The following is an 18,651-nucleotide window of genomic DNA, read 5'->3' as shown; positions in this document are numbered from 1 at the left end:
TTTGGTCAAAAATGTATCCAGTTTTTTTTGGGGGGGGGGAGGGCCGGGGAGGAAGATGGACCTCAAAGTCTAAAAGTGATTTTATTTCTTGTCTACAAGACCAGTACTTATCAATTAAAATAGTCCTGAGGTATATTCTACAGTGGAAACAACATTCTGTAGTAAAAAGTTTAAAATACCAGGGAAGAACATACATGATTATTAGTGCATACACAATTTTGGTCAGTTTGCCACATCTTGTAGATGAAGGCATCAAGTTTGTATTTTCAGTGGGTATGGTTGACTGTAGCAAATATATTATGGCCATACTTTTTTTAAAAGGCAACTAATTTTGGGTGGGTCAATTTTTGGGGGCCCAGTTTAACAAATCTTTGGTTCTAAAGCCTGTTTGTCTTTCGTGGGAGGTTGCAATTTTCTAAAATTAGGGACAGCTTTGTAATATTTTGCCTTGCCCCAACCCACCATATTTTTCCAAGAGATGGAATCACAAGATCTGAGGAAACTTTCTGAGCACAGGTGCTAGATTATTCACCTTGAAACTCCTTAATTAGTCATTGGTACAGTAGATTTCAATTTTCAGTTCTTACCAGTGAAAGAAGTAGGAAATTTCAAGAATCAATCTTGTGAAGTAATCCTATATGTAAATTTCAAACAGCTCCTCAAATCTCTATCACCATTAAATTCTCCTCTTGATGTGTGGTCCAGTCTAAATTCAACAATCATTCATTCTTCTATATTTACTGTAGAACAGTGCTACAAAATGCCTTTTATTTTTTCACCCTGAAATGATGCCTCTTTCACTTCCAGAGGGAATGCACCTCTTTGTTCACAGATAGTGTGCTGAGATATGAATATAAGTGTGTTTATTAAATTTAGTTGGACTGTTTGTAATATATTCTAAAAGCTATTTTTATATTGCATTTTTCTTTCTTTCTTGATAGTCCAGCTCCACAGTGAGAACGTACCAAAACAGTAAATCAAGAGTGACCATGAGCCCTGGCTTTAGCTCACAGTGGAACAGCAGCCAACCTGCTTGGAACACATACACCTTTCCAAGAGCAAGCTTGCACTACCAGTCCCATGCCAGCTACACCTACTGTGCTGGACACCCTGCTGTAAGTAATTAGCCTTTTATGTAGCTACATGAATGCTCTACGTTATTCCCTAGAAGGCAGAAGTTCTCAGTATCACAGTCTGACAACTCAGTGGACTATGTCTGCGTTCAGTCTGTCCCAGTGGTGTTAGAAATGTTTGTTCCCGAGGTGGATTAACTGTAAGCTTTGGAGAAATTTAGAATGATTCTAAGACAGAAACAGATGTGAATTTCTTGTTGCTCAATAGAAATGTTTATAAAAATTCAGCTTAGCTTCATATTAAACTATTGTTATGAACATTGGTTGCAATTTAGGGCGGTGGGTGGAAAATTATTTGTTGCTCCCTTCTATTTTCCTTGAAGGTTGCTATTAGATAATAAGTGAATTCTCTTTTGCTTAGGAGAGTGTACATTTTAAATTATGTGGATGAGTCAATAAAGCTGGGTGTCTCTTGTCATCATAATAGGTTTTGCTAATATTTGTTTATTCGTCATCATCCCTAGTGAACACAGTCTATCATCACTAGGCTACGCCTGCTCTCCTTTGTAGTTTACATGAGCAGTTGGCTAAAAGAGGGGGAGAGAAAGGAGGAGTGTAACTATTATTGCATGTTCTATTTTGACAGCTGTGAAAGGGTCACAGTTGATGGCTATTAGAATGGTATTTGCTCATTTCTGAAAAGCTAACTGCACATAAAGCCCAGTGGCTCTTTTAATTTCAGCTTCAGGAGGTCTTCAGGTTTGAGCGGAACAAGGAAAGATTTTGCTAGTGTAAGCAGTCTGTCCTTTCTTTGGCTCTGCTCTTGACTTTGATGTCTTTTAATTTTGGGACTTTTTTAGAAATTCTAAAGGACAAAGTTTTAATATCTTAACACCCTGCCACGTATAGGTTAGGAAGCTTTATCATCCTCTAGTGCATTCTAATAGGAAAATTAAAAAAAACAACTGATTTATTGGAAAGTGCAACTTAATTTACAGGGGAAAATTTATGATGTGTGATGTGAGGACATGGTTGCAAGATTGATTTAGACTTAATGTTTTGTCAGCAAACTTTTAGCCAAAAAGTTGCTTAGAAAATGTCTGACATAGTAATTGTGATAAATGAGAGGAATTCTGCAAATCTGTCTGCTTTTTAAAATTATTGAGATATCATAAATCTCTGTAGATGCTGCTGTTTGCTATATTCCATTGTTTTGAGTTTTAGGAATTGTAAAAGTTGTGGGAGGGGGGAGGTGCCGGGGAGGCGGGGGACGACACAGCTGGAAGCCTGTTGATCCTTCTGATTTAGAATGTTCTCTTAAATAAAGGGCCATTGTAAAGATTTACTTTATATTCCATAGATATTCAAACTGTTTCTACCTCTCAAACTTTGATTAGTGATCATCATAAAAAACTGCTTGTGAATTAAACCTAAAGTCTGATTATGTAGTGTACAAAAGGCAGACAGGCAGAATACTACGCTACCATTAGATGGTGTAAATTTGCAGAATGTGGCTCTTCACCCTGCTACCGTAGGTAGCAAAGTAGCAAGACAAGGTGGAGGAGATAATATCTTTTATTGAAGCAATTTCTGTTGGTGGGAGAGAAGTTTTTGAGCTTACACAGAGTTCTTCTTCAGGCCACCTTGTCTCCCTAATATCTTGGGACCGGTACAACTACAACACTGCATATGTAGAAGTGTGTCAGCCAAGGTATGAGAGCCTTTTTAGGCCAATTCTGCAGCCGCTCCTTTCTTTTTTGAGACCAAAGTTGGTAGTAACTCAATTAAAATTGCTTTATTCACGTCATTTTGTCCTAGTCATCAGGGCAACACACTCTAATATGTGGTTATTTGAAGCAATTCTTCAGTTTTGAAAGCCAGTCCAGCCAAGTGCTGGGTCAGTAGAGATTCAGTACAAACAGAGTTGTGTAAACGAATGCCCTGATTAGAAACACCAAAAATAAATAGTTAAACATAGGGGAAGGCAACTGAATTGATGTTTGCATTTAATTCTGTTGTTAGCATCCACAGTTGTTTCATAAAGCTTCTACGTTGCTTTGGCTGAAGTCATCTCTGGCATTTTGTTATGGTGCCAGCTCACCAGTTAGTTGGACTGATTCCATGAAGTGTCAGCAGCAGGCTACAAGGGGTTAGATTGACAGCTGGGATAACACTATATAAGTGCCATCTCTTGCACACAATTTTTTTCTCTATTCCAGTTCTTCACTGTTAGTGCCCCTTTATTTGTCTGCATATCTCTGAGAGTTTTTTCCTCCGGCCCTGTGTCAACATCAGAGTTCTCTTTGAACATACATAATTGGGTCATTGTGGTGTCCTCTGTGTTGGTTTTTGCCTAATGTTTCATTTTTTGGGGTGGGATGAGAGGGTTTTCAAAGTCAGGAGTAGCAGCCACGAAGGAGAACTTGTTGCTCTTCTTAGAGTGTCCTCTGCATGCTCCCACTCGCGAGATGCACCTGTGGACGCGGCTCTGATGGTGATACTTCATAGCGGTGCTTGTTGAAGCATTCAGGTGCACTTCCTAACACCTCACCTCTCCATTCCTGAATGTTCTGAGCAACTATAAAAGGGTCCACCTCACTTCCTTCCAGCCACAGTAACAGAGGGATGTGAACCTCTCCAGGTCCATCACACACAGATCCTTCTCTGAAAGAGAAAACAGTACCTTAGTGCAATATTCTTGTTAGGCATTAGTTCTAGTGTGAAGGTTAGCATGTCTGGTTCATCTTTATTTTTAAAAGATAATTTTATTTTTTAGGTTAGATTAGTTAGTTTTGGAGTTTGTTTCTGATCACCAGATTCATGGCAGATCCAAAAGCTAAAAGGTCTGGCTTGAAGAGGTGTATCCCTTGCCCAGCAATCTTCACGGCATCAGATGTCCATACCAGATGCCTGTCATGCCCTGAAGAGGGTCAGTCTCCTTCAAGGTGCTCGATTTGCATCACTTTTACCCCAAGGGCTTGCAGAGAGCACCAGAATAGGCTATAAACTGGGGACATGTTTTACAATTCCACAAGTTGATAGAATGCAACAATGTTGAAACTTACTTTAGTCTCAATAGAAGAAACCTCCCACCCTGTTTTTTAAAATGGAGCTAGCAAACAGGAGCAGCAAATAGGAAGGTTTGCAAGGGAGTTCTCCAGGTGAAAGAGGAGTGACTATGTGACCCTTGGAGTGGGTTTGTTGTCTGTTAGTGTGTTGGTGGTTGTGTGCTTGCTTGCTGTGCCTGCTTAATTTAAGTTTATAGTGTGGTCTACTTGGGGGGGGCTGTGTACTGAACCTATTGGCCTACTAGGCAAGGCCGAGAGCTTCCTAACAAGGCTCTAGCCTGTCATCCTTTGATCTCTAATCCCTTTAGGATCCCTTGACAAGGGAGCAGAGCTAGTTTAGGGAGAACAGGGGCTTAAAAAGCAAGCTCATAAGCAACCAGAGCAGCTAGTGAACAGGGACAACAAAAGGGAGTTTTGCAAGGGAGTTTAGAGAGGGAACATGAGAGCCAGATATACCTAAGAAACATTCTCTAAACTTAGGCTAATTACCATCCCCCAAAAGGAAAAAAAAATCCATGCACAAACAAACAAACAAACACATCAAGAGTTAAAATAATACAGGCAGAAGTGCAGCAGCAGAATGGGGTGATCCAGTTTATTGCACTCAATACAGTATGTATGATTACCTGCCTTGTGGGCAGGTGCCATACGTGTGCCTTCGGTGCAAGCAGACCCTCAGAGACCAGTTTAGTCACTCTTCAAATCTGAGTGCCTGAACTGGAGGAGCCAAGGGAGACAGAGAATTACATAGATGAGACTTTCCGGGACACAGCAGAGTGATCCCATCGGCAGTCTGACAACCTCTGTGCTGCTGAGGAGGATGAAAGTTTCAGGGAAGGAGAACATCAAGCTGGAGTGCAGGAAAATGATCCCATAGTAGGGGCTATCCTTCCAGATGATGCCATGGTATCCTCTTGCGCTGAGAATATTCCTCCAAGGGAAGGATCACCAATGATTAGGAAGAGACAGGTAATAATAATGGGAGATTCAATCATTAGAAATATAGATAGTTGGGTTTGTGATGACCTCATGGTGAATTGCTTGCCAGGTGCAAAGGTTGTGGACTTCTCGAGACATCTAGATAGACTTATGAACAGTTCTGGGAATGAGCTGATGGCCATGGTACATGTAGGTACCTATGACATAGAGAAAGGTAGGAGCGGCCAAATTTAGGCTACTAGATAAGAGATTAAAGGCCAGGACCTCCATAGTAGCATACTCTGAAATGTTCCCAGCTCTGACTGCTAGAAGCTGGGACTGAATGACAGAGGGTGGATCACTTGATAAATTGCCCAATTCTGTTCACTCCTTCTGATGCATCTGTCACCAGCCACGGTCAGAAGACCGAATACTGGACTAAATGGACCATTGGTCTGACCCAGTATGGCCATTTTTGTGTTATGTTATCCTGGCTTCTCCATCTAAAAATAAAATTATTCTTCCAATTTTAGACAGACTGTTGCAACCTGCAAAGGCAGTTTGGGCTTCTTCTTCACTGAGTCAGGATATATTAGGGGGAAAAAAAGTTGTCAAATTATATCAATTTCTCTATGAAGGATTTTCATTTTTTCATACTGACTCAACTCCTAATTCTATAGTTGTGGCAGAAGCAGTCCAAAGTGTGAGACAAACACATTCCAAATTTTCTCACATGGAGGGAAAGAAGATAGACACAATTACCTGAAAGGTGCTTTCATCTGTTTTGCTTCTTATCAGGATGACACTTTACCAAGAAGTTGCATGATCAATACCACTTATGGAAGAAAATGGCCGTATTTGCCAAAGTGTTTCCCACAAAGCAAAGGAACCTTGTCAATTCCTTGATAACAGACGGTGAAATAATGGCTAAACATTCTCTCTGAGTTACGCTTGATTTTATCAGGCTCTGCAGCAAGAGCGGTCATGTCAGCTATCACGTTATGCAGACATGCTTGGGTTCAATTGTCTACTCTCCCACCTGAAACTAAATCAAAATTAGAAGACTTCCCTTAGAAGGTGATCCGTTATTCAGTAATAAAACATGAAATACTAGAGAAAATGAAAGATAAGAGATCAACTGCAAGATCACTGGGGGTCTACCAACCCCCAAGAAGAAGGGCCTCGGGACCAGTCTTCAGATAACTTTCTCTTCCTCATCTTATTTTTCATGAGAGTTTCAATATCAACCTCCTCCTTCCCAGACGCAGCAGAGGAGGAAGTCTTGAATGAAAGGGAAGCAATCTTCGTCTTTGGGATCAAATGTCAGACATCAAGTTGATGTGAGGATTGTTAGTGTCAGACCAGTCTGACACTACACCTCTTCACCACCTTTGGGAGACCAACTTCCAGATATGTCAATGTTTGGACTCTACTGCATCACAAAGATGGATTCTTGAGATAAGGTAAGATGGTTACACCATTCAGTTCCTTTCGCCTCCTCCACCCAAGCCCCTGCACCTCCATTCCTAATCAGGGATTCCTCTCAAGAAACCTGTTAAGATCAGAGCTTCACTCCCTGTTGGAAGCAGGAGCCATAGAGGAGTGCCAAGGGAATTCAGAGGTCAAGGTTTCTACTCCAGGTATTTTCTGATACCGAAGAAAGATGGAAGGCTTCATCCCATATTACTCTTGTAGATCTGTATAAACTTAACTCCTTTATCAGGAAATTCCAATGCTGCATGTTGACACTAACATCATCATACCCTCTCAGATACTCAAGATTGGTTTGCAGCTCTGAGTCTCAAAGATGCATGCTCTCACATCTCTACTAGACTGAGGCACCACAAGTACCTTCATTTTTTGGTTTAAGACCATTTCCAGTACAAAATCTTACCTTTTGGCCTATCCACTGTATCCTGGCTATTCACAAAATGTTTACCCGTGGTAGCAGCTCATTTTAAGATGGAAGGGTATCCTGGTTTATCTTTATTTAAATAACTGGCTGATCAAAGCATCATCAGAGGAAGGCCTTTCCATGGACATAGCTTACCCATGTTCCCTGTTCAAAACATTAGGACTTACGATAACCTAACAAAAAAATTCTCTTCTCCTAAACAAAGCAACCCCTTTATAGGAGCAGTTCTCGATCCTCAGATAGGCAGAGCCTTTTTCTAAAAGAAAGATTCCTGAAGTTTCAATCCGTCTGTGATGTTGCACCCCATAATGCTTTATAGAAATATGCTTATGAGTGTAAATATGACACAACTGGAATATGTTTTATGCTAGATATATCATGTAATATATCTTTGCAAAGGTTATGTTCTTCTGCATGTGTTCATCCTATTCGTACGCATGTATCATTTTTATATCTGAAGTTATGAGCATTGGCTTTATGCTTGTATTTAAAGTGTTTGCTGTAGAAAGCACCTAAGGCAGATTTGGTCAACATAGTGTGAAGGGGTTATTCAAGTATTGGGAGTACTTGGCTAACAATGAACCTTGATAGACACCAATCCACATCTGAGCTTTCCTAGGAACCTCCTGTAGAAGACTGAGTCATGCATGGACATGTGACTTGCTCATGTGATTCCAAAACTCCATTTTGTAGCTGGATTCTACACAGGGGGCGAGAGGGGTTTCCACCCACAAGAGAGAGACTAGATATGCCCCTATGAAAACCCCTCCATTTGGTCTTCAGCTGGCACAAAGGAGATGCCTGAAAGAAACTGGAACAAAGGACAGTAACTACAAGGGTGTGAGCGATTGCTGGACCCAGACTAGGAGGAAGTCGTGTCTGTAAAAGAGGCTTATTGGAACATCTCTGAGGGTGAGATTTACCTGCATTTAGTTCTTTTTTGTTTTGTTTTTGCTTGGTAATTTACTTTGTTCTGTCTGTTATTACTTGGAACCACTTAAATCCTATCTTTTGTATTTAATAAAATCACTTTTTACTTATTAATGTATTAATACTTGGGGGGGGCAAACAGCTGTGGATATCTCTCTATTAGTGCTATAGAAGGCGAACAATTTATGAGTTTACCCTGTATAAGCTTTATACAGGGTAAAACATATTTATTTGGGGTTTGGACCCCATTGGGACTGGGTATCTGAATGCTGGAGATAGGAGCATTTCTTAAGCTGTTTTCAGTTAAACCTGTAGCTTGTGGGGGACGTGGTTCAGACTTGGATCTGTGTTTGCAGCAGGCAAGTGTGTCTGGCTCAAACAAGGCAAGGTACTGGAGTCCCAGGCTGGCAGGGAAAACGGGCTCAGAGATAGTCTCAGCACATCAGGTGGCAGTCCCAAGCGGGTTTCTGTGATCCAACCCGTCACACCGTCATAGTGGGGCGTGGTCAAAATCCTACTCAGAAAATAGTTTTCTTCCTACGTCTAACGGGCCTCACTGCTTCAGCCATTTATGTAACACCTTATATTTGTTTTAGGATGAGAAGTCTGCAGCATTGGCTGGCTTAAATTACAGACCAAACAAAGACAACATGTTTAAGTGGTTGATCATATGAAGAGAGATAATCCTATCCATCAAAAATGAGGAGGTTAGGTAAACAGAAATTAAAAGGTACAGCACTAAAAGTAAAATCCCTGCAAGTGGCATGAAAACTTTTAAAAGACACCATAATAGAAGCTCAACTTAAATGTATACCCCAAATTAAAAAACATAGTAAGAGAACCAAAAAAGAGCCACCATGGCTAAACAAGAAAGTAAAATAAGCAGTGAGGGGTAAAAAGACATCCTTTAAAAAGTGGAAGTTAAATCCTAATGAGGAAAATAGAAAGGAGCATAAACTCTGGCAAGTGAAGTGTAAAAATATAAGTAGGAAGGCCAAAAACGAATTTGAAGAACAGCTAGCCAAAAACAAAAACAAAAATTGCTATTACTTTTTGAAAATGCATCAGAAGCAGCAAGCCTGTTAAACAACCAGTGGGGTCACTGGACGATGGAGTTGCTAAAGGAGCACTCAAGGACAATAAGGTCATTGCGGAGAAGCTAAATGAATTCTTTGCATTAGTCTTCATGGTTGAGGATGTGAGGGAGATTCCCAAACCTGAGCCATTCTTTTTAGGTGACAAATCTGAGGAACTGTCCTAGATTGAGGTGTTACTAGAGGAGGTTTTGGATAAATTGATAAACTAAACAGTAATAAGTCACCAGGACCAGATGGTATTCACCCAAGAGTTCTGAAGGAACTCAAGTGTGAAATTGCAGGACTACTAACTGTCATCTGTAACCTATCATTTAAATCAGCTTCTGTACCAAATGACTGGAGGATAGCTAATGTGATGCCAATTTTTAAAAAGGGCTCCAGAGCTGACCCTGGCAATTACAGGCCGGTAAGCCTGACTTCATTACCAGGCAAACTGGTTGAAACTATAGTAAAGAACAAAATTGTCAGAGACATAGATGAACATAATTTGTTGGGGAAGAGTCAACATGGTTTTTGTAAAGGGAAATCATGCCTCACCAATCTACTAGAATTCTTTGAAGGGGTCAACAAGCCTGTGGACAAGGGGGATGCAGTGGATATAGTGCGTTTGGATTTTCAGAAAGCCTTTGACAAGGTCCCTCACCAAAGGCTCTTAAGCAAAGTAAGCAGTCATGGGATAAGAGGGAAGGTTCTCTCATGGATTAGTAACTGGTTAAAAGATAGGAAACAAAGGGTAGGAATAAATGGTCAGTTTTCAGCATGGAGAGAGGTAAATAGTGGTGTCCCCCAGGGGTCTGTACTGGGACCAGACCTATTCAACATATTCATAAATGATCTGAAAAAAGGGGTAAATAATGAGGTGGCAAAATTTACAGATGATACAAAACTACTCAAGATAGTTAAGTCCCAGGCAGACTGCGAAGAGCTACAAAAGGATCTCTCAAAACTGGGTGACTGGGCAACAAAATGGCAGATGAAATTCAGTGTTGACGAATGCAAAGTAATGCACACTGGAAAACATAATCCCAACTATACATATAAAATGATGGGGTCTAAAATAGCTGTTATCACTCAAGAAAGAGATCTTGGAGTCATTGTGGATAGTTCTCTGAAAACATCCACTCAATGTGCAGCGGCAGTCAAAAAAGCAAACAATGTTGGGAATCATTAAGAAAGGGATAGATAATAAAACAGAAAATATCATATTGCCTCTATATAAATCCATGGTACACCCACATCTGGAATACTGTGTGCAGATATGGTCGCCCCATCTCAAAAAAAAGATATATTGGACTTGGAAAAGGTTCAGAAAAGGGCAACAAAAATTATTAGGAGTATGGAACAGCTGCTATATGAGGAGAGATTAATATGACTGGGACTTTTCAGCTTGGAAAAGAGACGAATAATGGGGGATATGATAGAGGTCTATAAAATCATGGCTGGTGTGGAGAAAGTAAATAAGGAAGTGTTATTTACTCTTTCTCGTAACACAAGAACTAGGGGCCACCAAATGAAATTAATAGGCAGCAGGTTTAAAACAAACAAAAGGAAATATTTCTTCTCACAATGCACAGTTAACCTGTGGAACTCCTTGCCAGAGGATGTTGTGAAGGCCAAGACTATAGCAGGGTTCAAAAAAGAACTAGATGAATTCATGGAGGATATGTCCATCAATGGCTATTAGCCAGGATGGGCAGGGATGGTGTCCCTAGCCTCTGTTTGCCAGAAGCTGGGAATGGATGACAGGGGGATGGATCACTTGATGAATACCTGTTCTGTTCATTCCCTCTGGGGCACCTGGCATTGGCCACTGTCGGAAGACAGGATACTGGGCTATATGGACCTTTGGTCTGACCCACTATGGCTGTTCTTATGTTCTATCCTTGGCATGGTGGAATCAGTGTTGCAACCTTCTAAACGAGGTAGATTTCAACTCCCCAGCTCTGTTAGAAACAACCACTTCAGATGCCTCCAACCACAGGAATGGAGAGTGCATTTTAACAAATTAATACTTCATGACCATTGGAATTCTCAAGAAAAGAGACTGCATACAAATACACTGGAGTTGAAAGCAAAGTGTTGGCCTTTCACATCTTTTCAAGCTCAGATCCAGAACATGGTAGTGCAAGGTGTTGCCATCATGTTTTCTGCAACTGCCTGACAAAGAGGCAGTTGCTCTGCCGTGTTGGTGTATTCAGTGTGTTTATCCTGTAGCTCTACATCAGCAGGCAAAGACGACAACCTGGCACATTATGCCAGTGCAGGGATATAGTGGAATTGCATGGAGGATCATTAAAGACACTTGTGGGTGTACCCAGGCATAGATTTGTGTGCAACCAGACAGAATGTGAAGTATCACGTTTTACTCAGGAGCAGGGAGAGCCAATTTGTCTGTATCAGATGCCTTTCTACTGGACTTCCACCCTTCCCTCTCATCCAGAGTGTGATAAAGAAGATAAGACAAGACAGTGTCAAAATAGGTTAGCCCAGCATGGGCAAAGCAAAAATGTTTTTGGACCCTCTTCAGCTCTCCAAGGGTGTGTACAGACCTCTCCTGTTGTCTTCTGATTTATTAACAACAGGAAGGCTGAATTTATCCCCTTTCCCTGCTCCTTACTGCATGGGCTAGAGGATGCTAATGAATCTGGAGAAACCCTGTCCATTCGAACTGCAACAGCTATTGGTTAACTCTAGGAAACTGTCAACTAGAAGGTGCTATGATCTTGAATGCAGTAGCTTTGTGAAGTGGGCAAACAAAAAAACCTATAGATTCACTAGTAGCACCAATTCAGTATATTCTGGATATGTCGTCTTGAGGTCCCTTCCAGACTTAAAATTCTATGATTCTATGTCAATTAAACATCTCAGGGCTTCCTAAATGCTCTTGAAATTTCACCTTGCAGCTGTCCACTCTTTATTAACAGACAAGTCCGTTTTTGTGCCTGATACAGTATAGAAATTTATGAACGGACCTGTCAATATGTATCCACTGATTCAGATCCAGTACTGTTGTGGGATCTCAGTTTAGTCAGTACTGAGATATAGAGCCTCTTGGAGAGTGTTCTTTGTTTCACCTAATTATCAAAACTGCTTTCATCATAGCCATAACATCAGCTAAGTGAATGAGTTAACTACATACCCTCATTCCTAATCCTCCATTCACCCTCTTTCACAAGGATAAGGTAGTACTTTGTCTTAATCCTAGATTCCTTCCCAACATGGTGTCTGACTTTCACCTTCATGAAATGATTAATCTGCCAGTATTTTCCCCTAGACCTCACACTCACATAGGTGAGCCACAGCTACATATGTTGCATGTTAAAAGAGCTTTGACTTCCTGTCTTAACGGAACCAAGGAATTTAGAAAGTCTCCTAGTCTTTCATATGCAGATAACCATAAGAGACACACTATCTCTTCAGAGATGTTATCCAGATGGGTTAAACTGTGCATGGAGGAAAACTATAAACTAGGATCTGTTCCACTTCCTGTATGGATTAGGTCACTCTCTACTAGAGCAATAGTGCCTCCATAATGTTTTAGACATGTGTGAATTGCAGAAATCTGTCAGGCTGCAACTTGGAGCTCTATACATACACTTATAAAACACTACTCCCTAACCCTAGCTCAGTTTGGCAGAGCGGTATTTCAGTCAGGACTCTGTTCCACCTTCCTTGCGTGAGGTACTGCTTATCAAACTATTCCATGCAGAGGACACTTGAAGAAGAAATGAAGGTTACTTACCAGTAACTAGATCTCTTTGAGATGGTCTTGGCATATTCATATTCCCCATCCACTTGCACCTCTTCCTCAGTATCCTAATGGAATCTTAGACCTGAGGATGCGATTGGAAGGAAGTGAAGTGGTCAGGACACCCCCTTTAATAGTGTTGCCCTCCAAATGTTCAGGATGTGAATGCAAAAAGAGTCGGAAGGGTGTGTGAGCGCTCCAGTGGGCACTGTTATGAGATGCTTGTACAGTCAGATACAAACCTGCCAGTGCATCCTGTGAGTGTGAATAGGCAGAGCCCACCATGAAGAACTCCAGTTACAGGTATGTAACCTTTATTTTCTAACTCAGATTTTACAGTACTGTACATTCCAAAGCATGAAGGTCTGTGTAAACTCCACGAAGACTCTGCAGGCAAAATCACAGAAATCGGATTCTTGTCCGAACAGAGCCCTTAACGATTTACTTTAACCATAAGGAGTCTGGTGGCACCTTCTTTAAGGTGCCACCAGACTCCTTGTTGTTTTTGTAGATACAGACTAACACGGCTACCCCCTGATACTTTAACCATGTATGTCCTGATTAATCAGAATAGGTGAAAGTGGCATTTTCTCTCTAACTAGATAATGTTATATTTTAAGGATCACTTGAGACTTTATGCAATATGGCTGTTAACTTGTAAATTTTTCCTCTCAGGGAAGGTCCCTGCATGATGCTGCTGTGATTTTTCCAGGTGCTGTGTTACCATGTTGTGTGATGCTGAGCTTTCCTTCTGTGATACTACCATGTAGTACCTAAAGATATTTAAAGACTAATTTCATTTCCTGTAAGCCGGATTTGCAGAAGTAGAGCAACTTTCTCAAAATCAGACTGGACAGCAGCACTCTTTCGGTATTGGCCAAATTTTCTATGATAGGTCACATGTGATGCTACATAGATCTGTAATAAAAATCACAACCTCATTTAACCTCTTTGGAGTTCAGTGGATACATGATGCGCAGCCCGTCCAAAGCAGAGCCACTCATTTCTCTATGGGGAGATATGCCGTACAATTCTGCATTCCAGTGAAGTTTTTGGCAATGTGGCAGGCGCAGGGAGAGACTTTGTTGCCCTTCGTTTGAAGAGTGTGGCTGGGAGGATTAAACCGTCATGCAATTCTGTATTTTCCCCCATCACGGCTAATTTCCAAGATATCTCTGTGAAACAGAAGCTGTCGCCTTTCTGATCTGCCCTGAGCCTCCTGCCTGGTTCATTTTGTAATGTCACAAACACTGGATTGTGGATTCACGGAATAGAGCAGGGCTGATTAGAGAGGCGAAAGCTTCCTCTTACACATGTACATCTTGGTAATCAGCAATGATGGGAAAGGAAATAAATAGTACAGAACATATGAATTGGAAATGCCTTTCTAAGAACCCTTCTATTTCCCTTACTGAGCTCTGAGAATCACTCCACTTTCCCTATCTTTAACCTTAACCCTTTCTTACCTTCAAGGACTTTCCAGCTGAGAAGTACTGGGTGGATTTGCTTTGCTGAAGCCCACCACCACCATTCTTTAACCAGACTTTCGTTGGAGTGCTCTTGTTTGCCCTGCAGGATTCAGATCAACTCTTGAAATTGAGCTTAGGTTATGCACTCAGCAGCACAGGGCATTGTGTCTGTGTGATGGGGTATACAAAAGTCCACACTGGAGAACAAGGGATTCAGGAGCAGCTATGGGCCCATGCGGCTCTGGCTGGCCACACCTGCCAAACCTGCATGAGCTGGAGGCAGAGTTTAAAAGGGGAAGCAGAGAAACTCAGAAGGGGGCAAGCGGTGGAAGGAAATGTACCTCTGCTCTGAGCTCTGGGAAGGAACAGCTCAGGACTTCATTGCCTGACCCCTGAGAACCCTGACCTGACCAGGCCTGTAAAGGAGAGTGGTGACTGTTTGGGAAGGTCAGAAACTTTATTTTCAGTTCAATCTGTTAATTTACCCTGTGGGAGGGAAAGGGGAGCTCAGGTAGGAAGTGATCCACAGAGGCAGCTAGTTAGCTGCACCCCAAGGTGCAGAACTTAGCTGCATACCACTGGGTCCTGATCAGAGGCCAGATGCCAGGGTGGGCCTGGGCTCCTGTACCAACACCTACAAGTGGGACAACAATGGGAGTGTACCCCCTGGTGGGGAATCCTGCTGGGGAAGGCCCCGAATACACAAGGGTCCAGACCCCAAGTCCTGGAACTAAGGAGAAAGGTCTGAAGCCCTTGTGGTCATCAAAAGACTTCTATGTTCTTGGACTTTTCTTTTTGAAGTACCTGTAACGAGGCGTTCGCTTGCCCTCGCAACAAATCAGCCAGAGACGTCTTCTGAGCGCAATCACCAGTGCTTTTTATTTTCAGTGCTAGCGCCCACCATCTTCTATTTACAGGCTGCTCCAAACCAGCAACCTGGGGGACAGCTAGCTTCTCCAGCCAGCAGGAATGCACAGCCTTTGGCTCCTCCCTTTCCTTTCTCTCCTCCCCACTCCGCCGCCAGCCTTATATCGCCCCCTGGCTAATAAGGCCCGCAGGTGCTTCTCTTCTAGCAATTTGGTGTGGCATACTCAGCCATCCCCAATTAATGCTTCTTAATTGGAGCTGGGCTAACAGGGGCCTGGCTCAGGACCTCCTGGCCAGCACCCTGTTACAGTACCCCAAAAGGGGTAGACTGGAATGATTGATCCAGCTGGAGGGGTGAGCCGCAAAAGAAGTGACGAGACCCTACAGCACTGAGTTGTAGAGGAAAGGGGGGATGTCAGAGAGGGGGACAACCTGCCACACCCTGCCTAACTACTAAGTGACACTGCTGGTGAGGGTCACCTTTCACTGTCTGTTATAGGGCACTTCGATGCATTGTGTAAAGTACATCAGTGGCATTTTGAGTCATGAAATGAGCAGAGAATCTGACATCATCTTGCCAGCTTGCTCCCCAGCTTTAGAAGCCCTCCAGTCTGTACGTGGCCAGGATGGGGTGAGGTTTAAAGCCAAAAGGCAGGGAGGTTTATCACTAGTAGCTAGTTTTGAGTGGCTGCTGATGAGAGAACTTACAAAACGCTGTAAGGGAAGAATTTAAAAGGAGAAATGAGCGAAGTGAAAATGGAGAGCATAGCAAATCTTTGTTTTTGGGTATTAAAGCAGATACCTTGGTATTAAAGCAGAGCTGTGCTAGTTAGGAGGATTGTGGTGATGTGATCAGTGCAATTCGAATGCTAACAGGTGACACAAATTATTGGGTTTATCTATTATCACTATCTACAGGAGCAAAGCCTCAAAATAGGAACTTATTAGGCTGCAAATGTAAAACACATTTCCATTGTGGGAGGAAAAATATTTCAAACTCCAAAACAAATATGTCTCTTAATTAACTTCCCTCACCTTTCGCACTTTCTTATAGCTGAGGCAAATTGTACCAGTGACTTGTAAGATTGCTTTCAATGCTGCCTCTTTAGGCCAGTTTTTCAAAGCAGCAATCACATGCCGTTAATTCAGATCAGATCAGCTTATCAGCTCAGTTCATTGTAGTGCTTTCATACTCGTTCATGTGTGACAGCCCATTAAAAATTGGCCAGGCCTTTTAAAACATCACAAAATCCACAAATGTGTTTTACATTCAGCCTTTGAGTTAGCTGGGCATATTTGTTTTGTGTATTAACCTTTGAAATTGAACTTCTTTCCAGGGTTGTAGGGAAAAGTCACTGGTAATATAGCAGTTTAGCCAAGGTAATTTACTGTATTTTACCTTCTAGAGAATTAGAGCATAGATTAAACCCTCCCCACCACCACACTTGGAAAATGTGTTAACTATAGGTCATGACTTCCTTTTTCTTCTACAAGTGGAGCATGCTGCAGATCCAGCCCGAGAGGCATGCAACGGAGTAGTGCTGAATCTACAGAAGACCCTTTCTTCGTCCCCCACAGTGTTTGGGCTTTTGAGATCTAAAGGGGAAAATAGACAGTGACAAGGAAGATGGCCATTCTCTGTAGTATTGTCTCCCACCCTCCAAACCCATTGGCCTACCCGATGAAAATAAAAGCTGGCCATGTTACCAGCATGGGCTTCCCTTCCTGTATTAGCTGTGCTGCAATGTGCACTGCAGCCAGCAGGAGGAGCCTGTCAGGATTTGCAGACCCACAAGACTTCAAATTCATGCAGCTTTTTGGGGATCAGGTTTGGTGGCTGAACACCTTTGCCACTTCCATGGGAGTGGAGCTCTCTGATACTAAAGTGAAGGGTGCTGTATAAAAACATGGGTAGAGGGAGATGTAGTGTACAAGGCCAACCAATAGAAGAACTCAGAGGAAACAGCATATGTAAATTCATGGAATTTCTCAGCCACTACGTGGGAATGATGTGCTATGGTCCTGACCCAGTTGCAACTAACGTAATTTTTTTTACTTCTGCCGTATGCTCCCATATTATATTTTTAAAATCAATCATATTTTTAAAACCAAAGAAAACTCCAAAAATCTAGACAAGAGGAGAGAGTTGGGGAAAGTGTAAATACAGAGCCCAAGAAATGTCTATATAAACATCTATTATTTTAAAAAAATGTTCTGATTTAAAGAGGGGGTTTTTTGGTTTGTTTTTTTGGTTTGTTTTTTAATTTAGCAAATAGGATCTTTCTGCTTCTATTTTGCTGCTTCTCCGTTACACATTAGATGAACAAGACAGGTTGTCTTTAGGATTTGTAAGTAAGGTGATGGCTTCCTCCACACCCCAGAGAAAATCCTGGTATTAAAGCTGGAGAGTAGATGCTACAAACTCCCAACCTGTCCTGTCACATGTTTGGAGACATCTGACAGATTTTAAAGGATTGATCATTCAAAACCAGTAACCGTGTTGCTTTCTTTTTAAATAATTAAAATGCTCAGAATATTTCCTTGTTGTTGTAATCAACTCCTAAGGGTGAGGATTTTTGAGCCAGTCTCAACAAATATCACTGCTCTACAGCCAAAATGCTTCTGAAATAAATGTAGTCAAACTTTACTAATTCTGGGTCACTGAGAAGGAAAATGATGCTTAGAATTGTTGATTGGCTCTAGTTTTCAAGATATGCTATTGGGTCAGTATATACGACCCTTGATTTGGGAATGGCGGAGGATAAGTGAGTTATAAAGGGAAGGGATCTCAATTTAAACCAGAAATGACTAAAATACATCTTTGACTGGATCTATGAATAAATCTATGACTGGGTTTGGACAGTACTTGCTTTTTAGGCAAAACAATTAATGATGCAATCTGAAGCTGGTATTGCGTCATACATGAGATGAATTGCATCATGTTATTCCTAGAAGTCATGGATGATGCAATCATAACGAAGCTTACATCACTCTGCTGAACAAATTGCCCTATATCAGCTCTAGAAATCATACAGTGTCGTGCTCTCTTATTTGTCAGTGTTTGATTTTGCAAAGGGACACATTTCTGTTTAGCCAAAGTGAGCAGAGATGCCTCGTACTTGTGTGAACAGTGCAGATAACTTCTGCTATGTTTGTGGTGAAGTGACTTTTGCATCACAAAAGTGCAGTATAACCACTATGGTTAAGAAAGCCTATCACCTTTATTTTGGCTGCAAAATTGGAGATCAGGACAAGAGGTGGGCCCCACACATATGCTGCAACACTTGTGCAACAAATCTTCGCCAGTGGTTGAACAGGAAAAGGAAATCTATGCCTTTTGCAGTGCCAATGATTTGGAGAGAGCCAACAGATCATACCAGCAATTGTTACTTCTGCATGGTGCCTCCAGTTGGGAAAGGTGTGTCAAAGAAGAAAAAGTGGACTGTGCATTATCCAAACATTCCATCAGCTATACGCCCAGTACCCCACGGAGAAGGACTGCCGGTTCCTGATGCACCAGAATCATTCTCACTTGAGTCAGACGAGGAAGAGGATGAAACTTCTGG

The 18,651-nt window shown here is 41.8% G+C and overlaps 1 protein-coding gene across 1 annotated transcript in view; it reads left to right on the top strand.

Annotated features, from left to right (window-relative positions):
• Nucleotides 1–18,651, top strand: part of RBMS3 (RNA binding motif single stranded interacting protein 3) — a 970,110-nt gene that overhangs the window by 325,869 nt on the left and 625,590 nt on the right. The window contains exon 3 of the mRNA XM_065399124.1: nt 942–1,115. Within this exon, the coding sequence (XP_065255196.1) occupies nt 942–1,115 (174 nt within the window). The remainder of the gene's footprint in view (nt 1–941; nt 1,116–18,651) is intronic.

This window comes from Emys orbicularis, chromosome 2, assembly GCF_028017835.1.
Source record: "Emys orbicularis isolate rEmyOrb1 chromosome 2, rEmyOrb1.hap1, whole genome shotgun sequence".
In the NCBI taxonomy this organism is placed as follows: Eukaryota; Metazoa; Chordata; order Testudines; family Emydidae; genus Emys; species Emys orbicularis.
The sequence above is the reverse complement of the archived record's forward strand: the minus strand, read 5'-3'. Positions and strand labels throughout refer to the sequence as shown.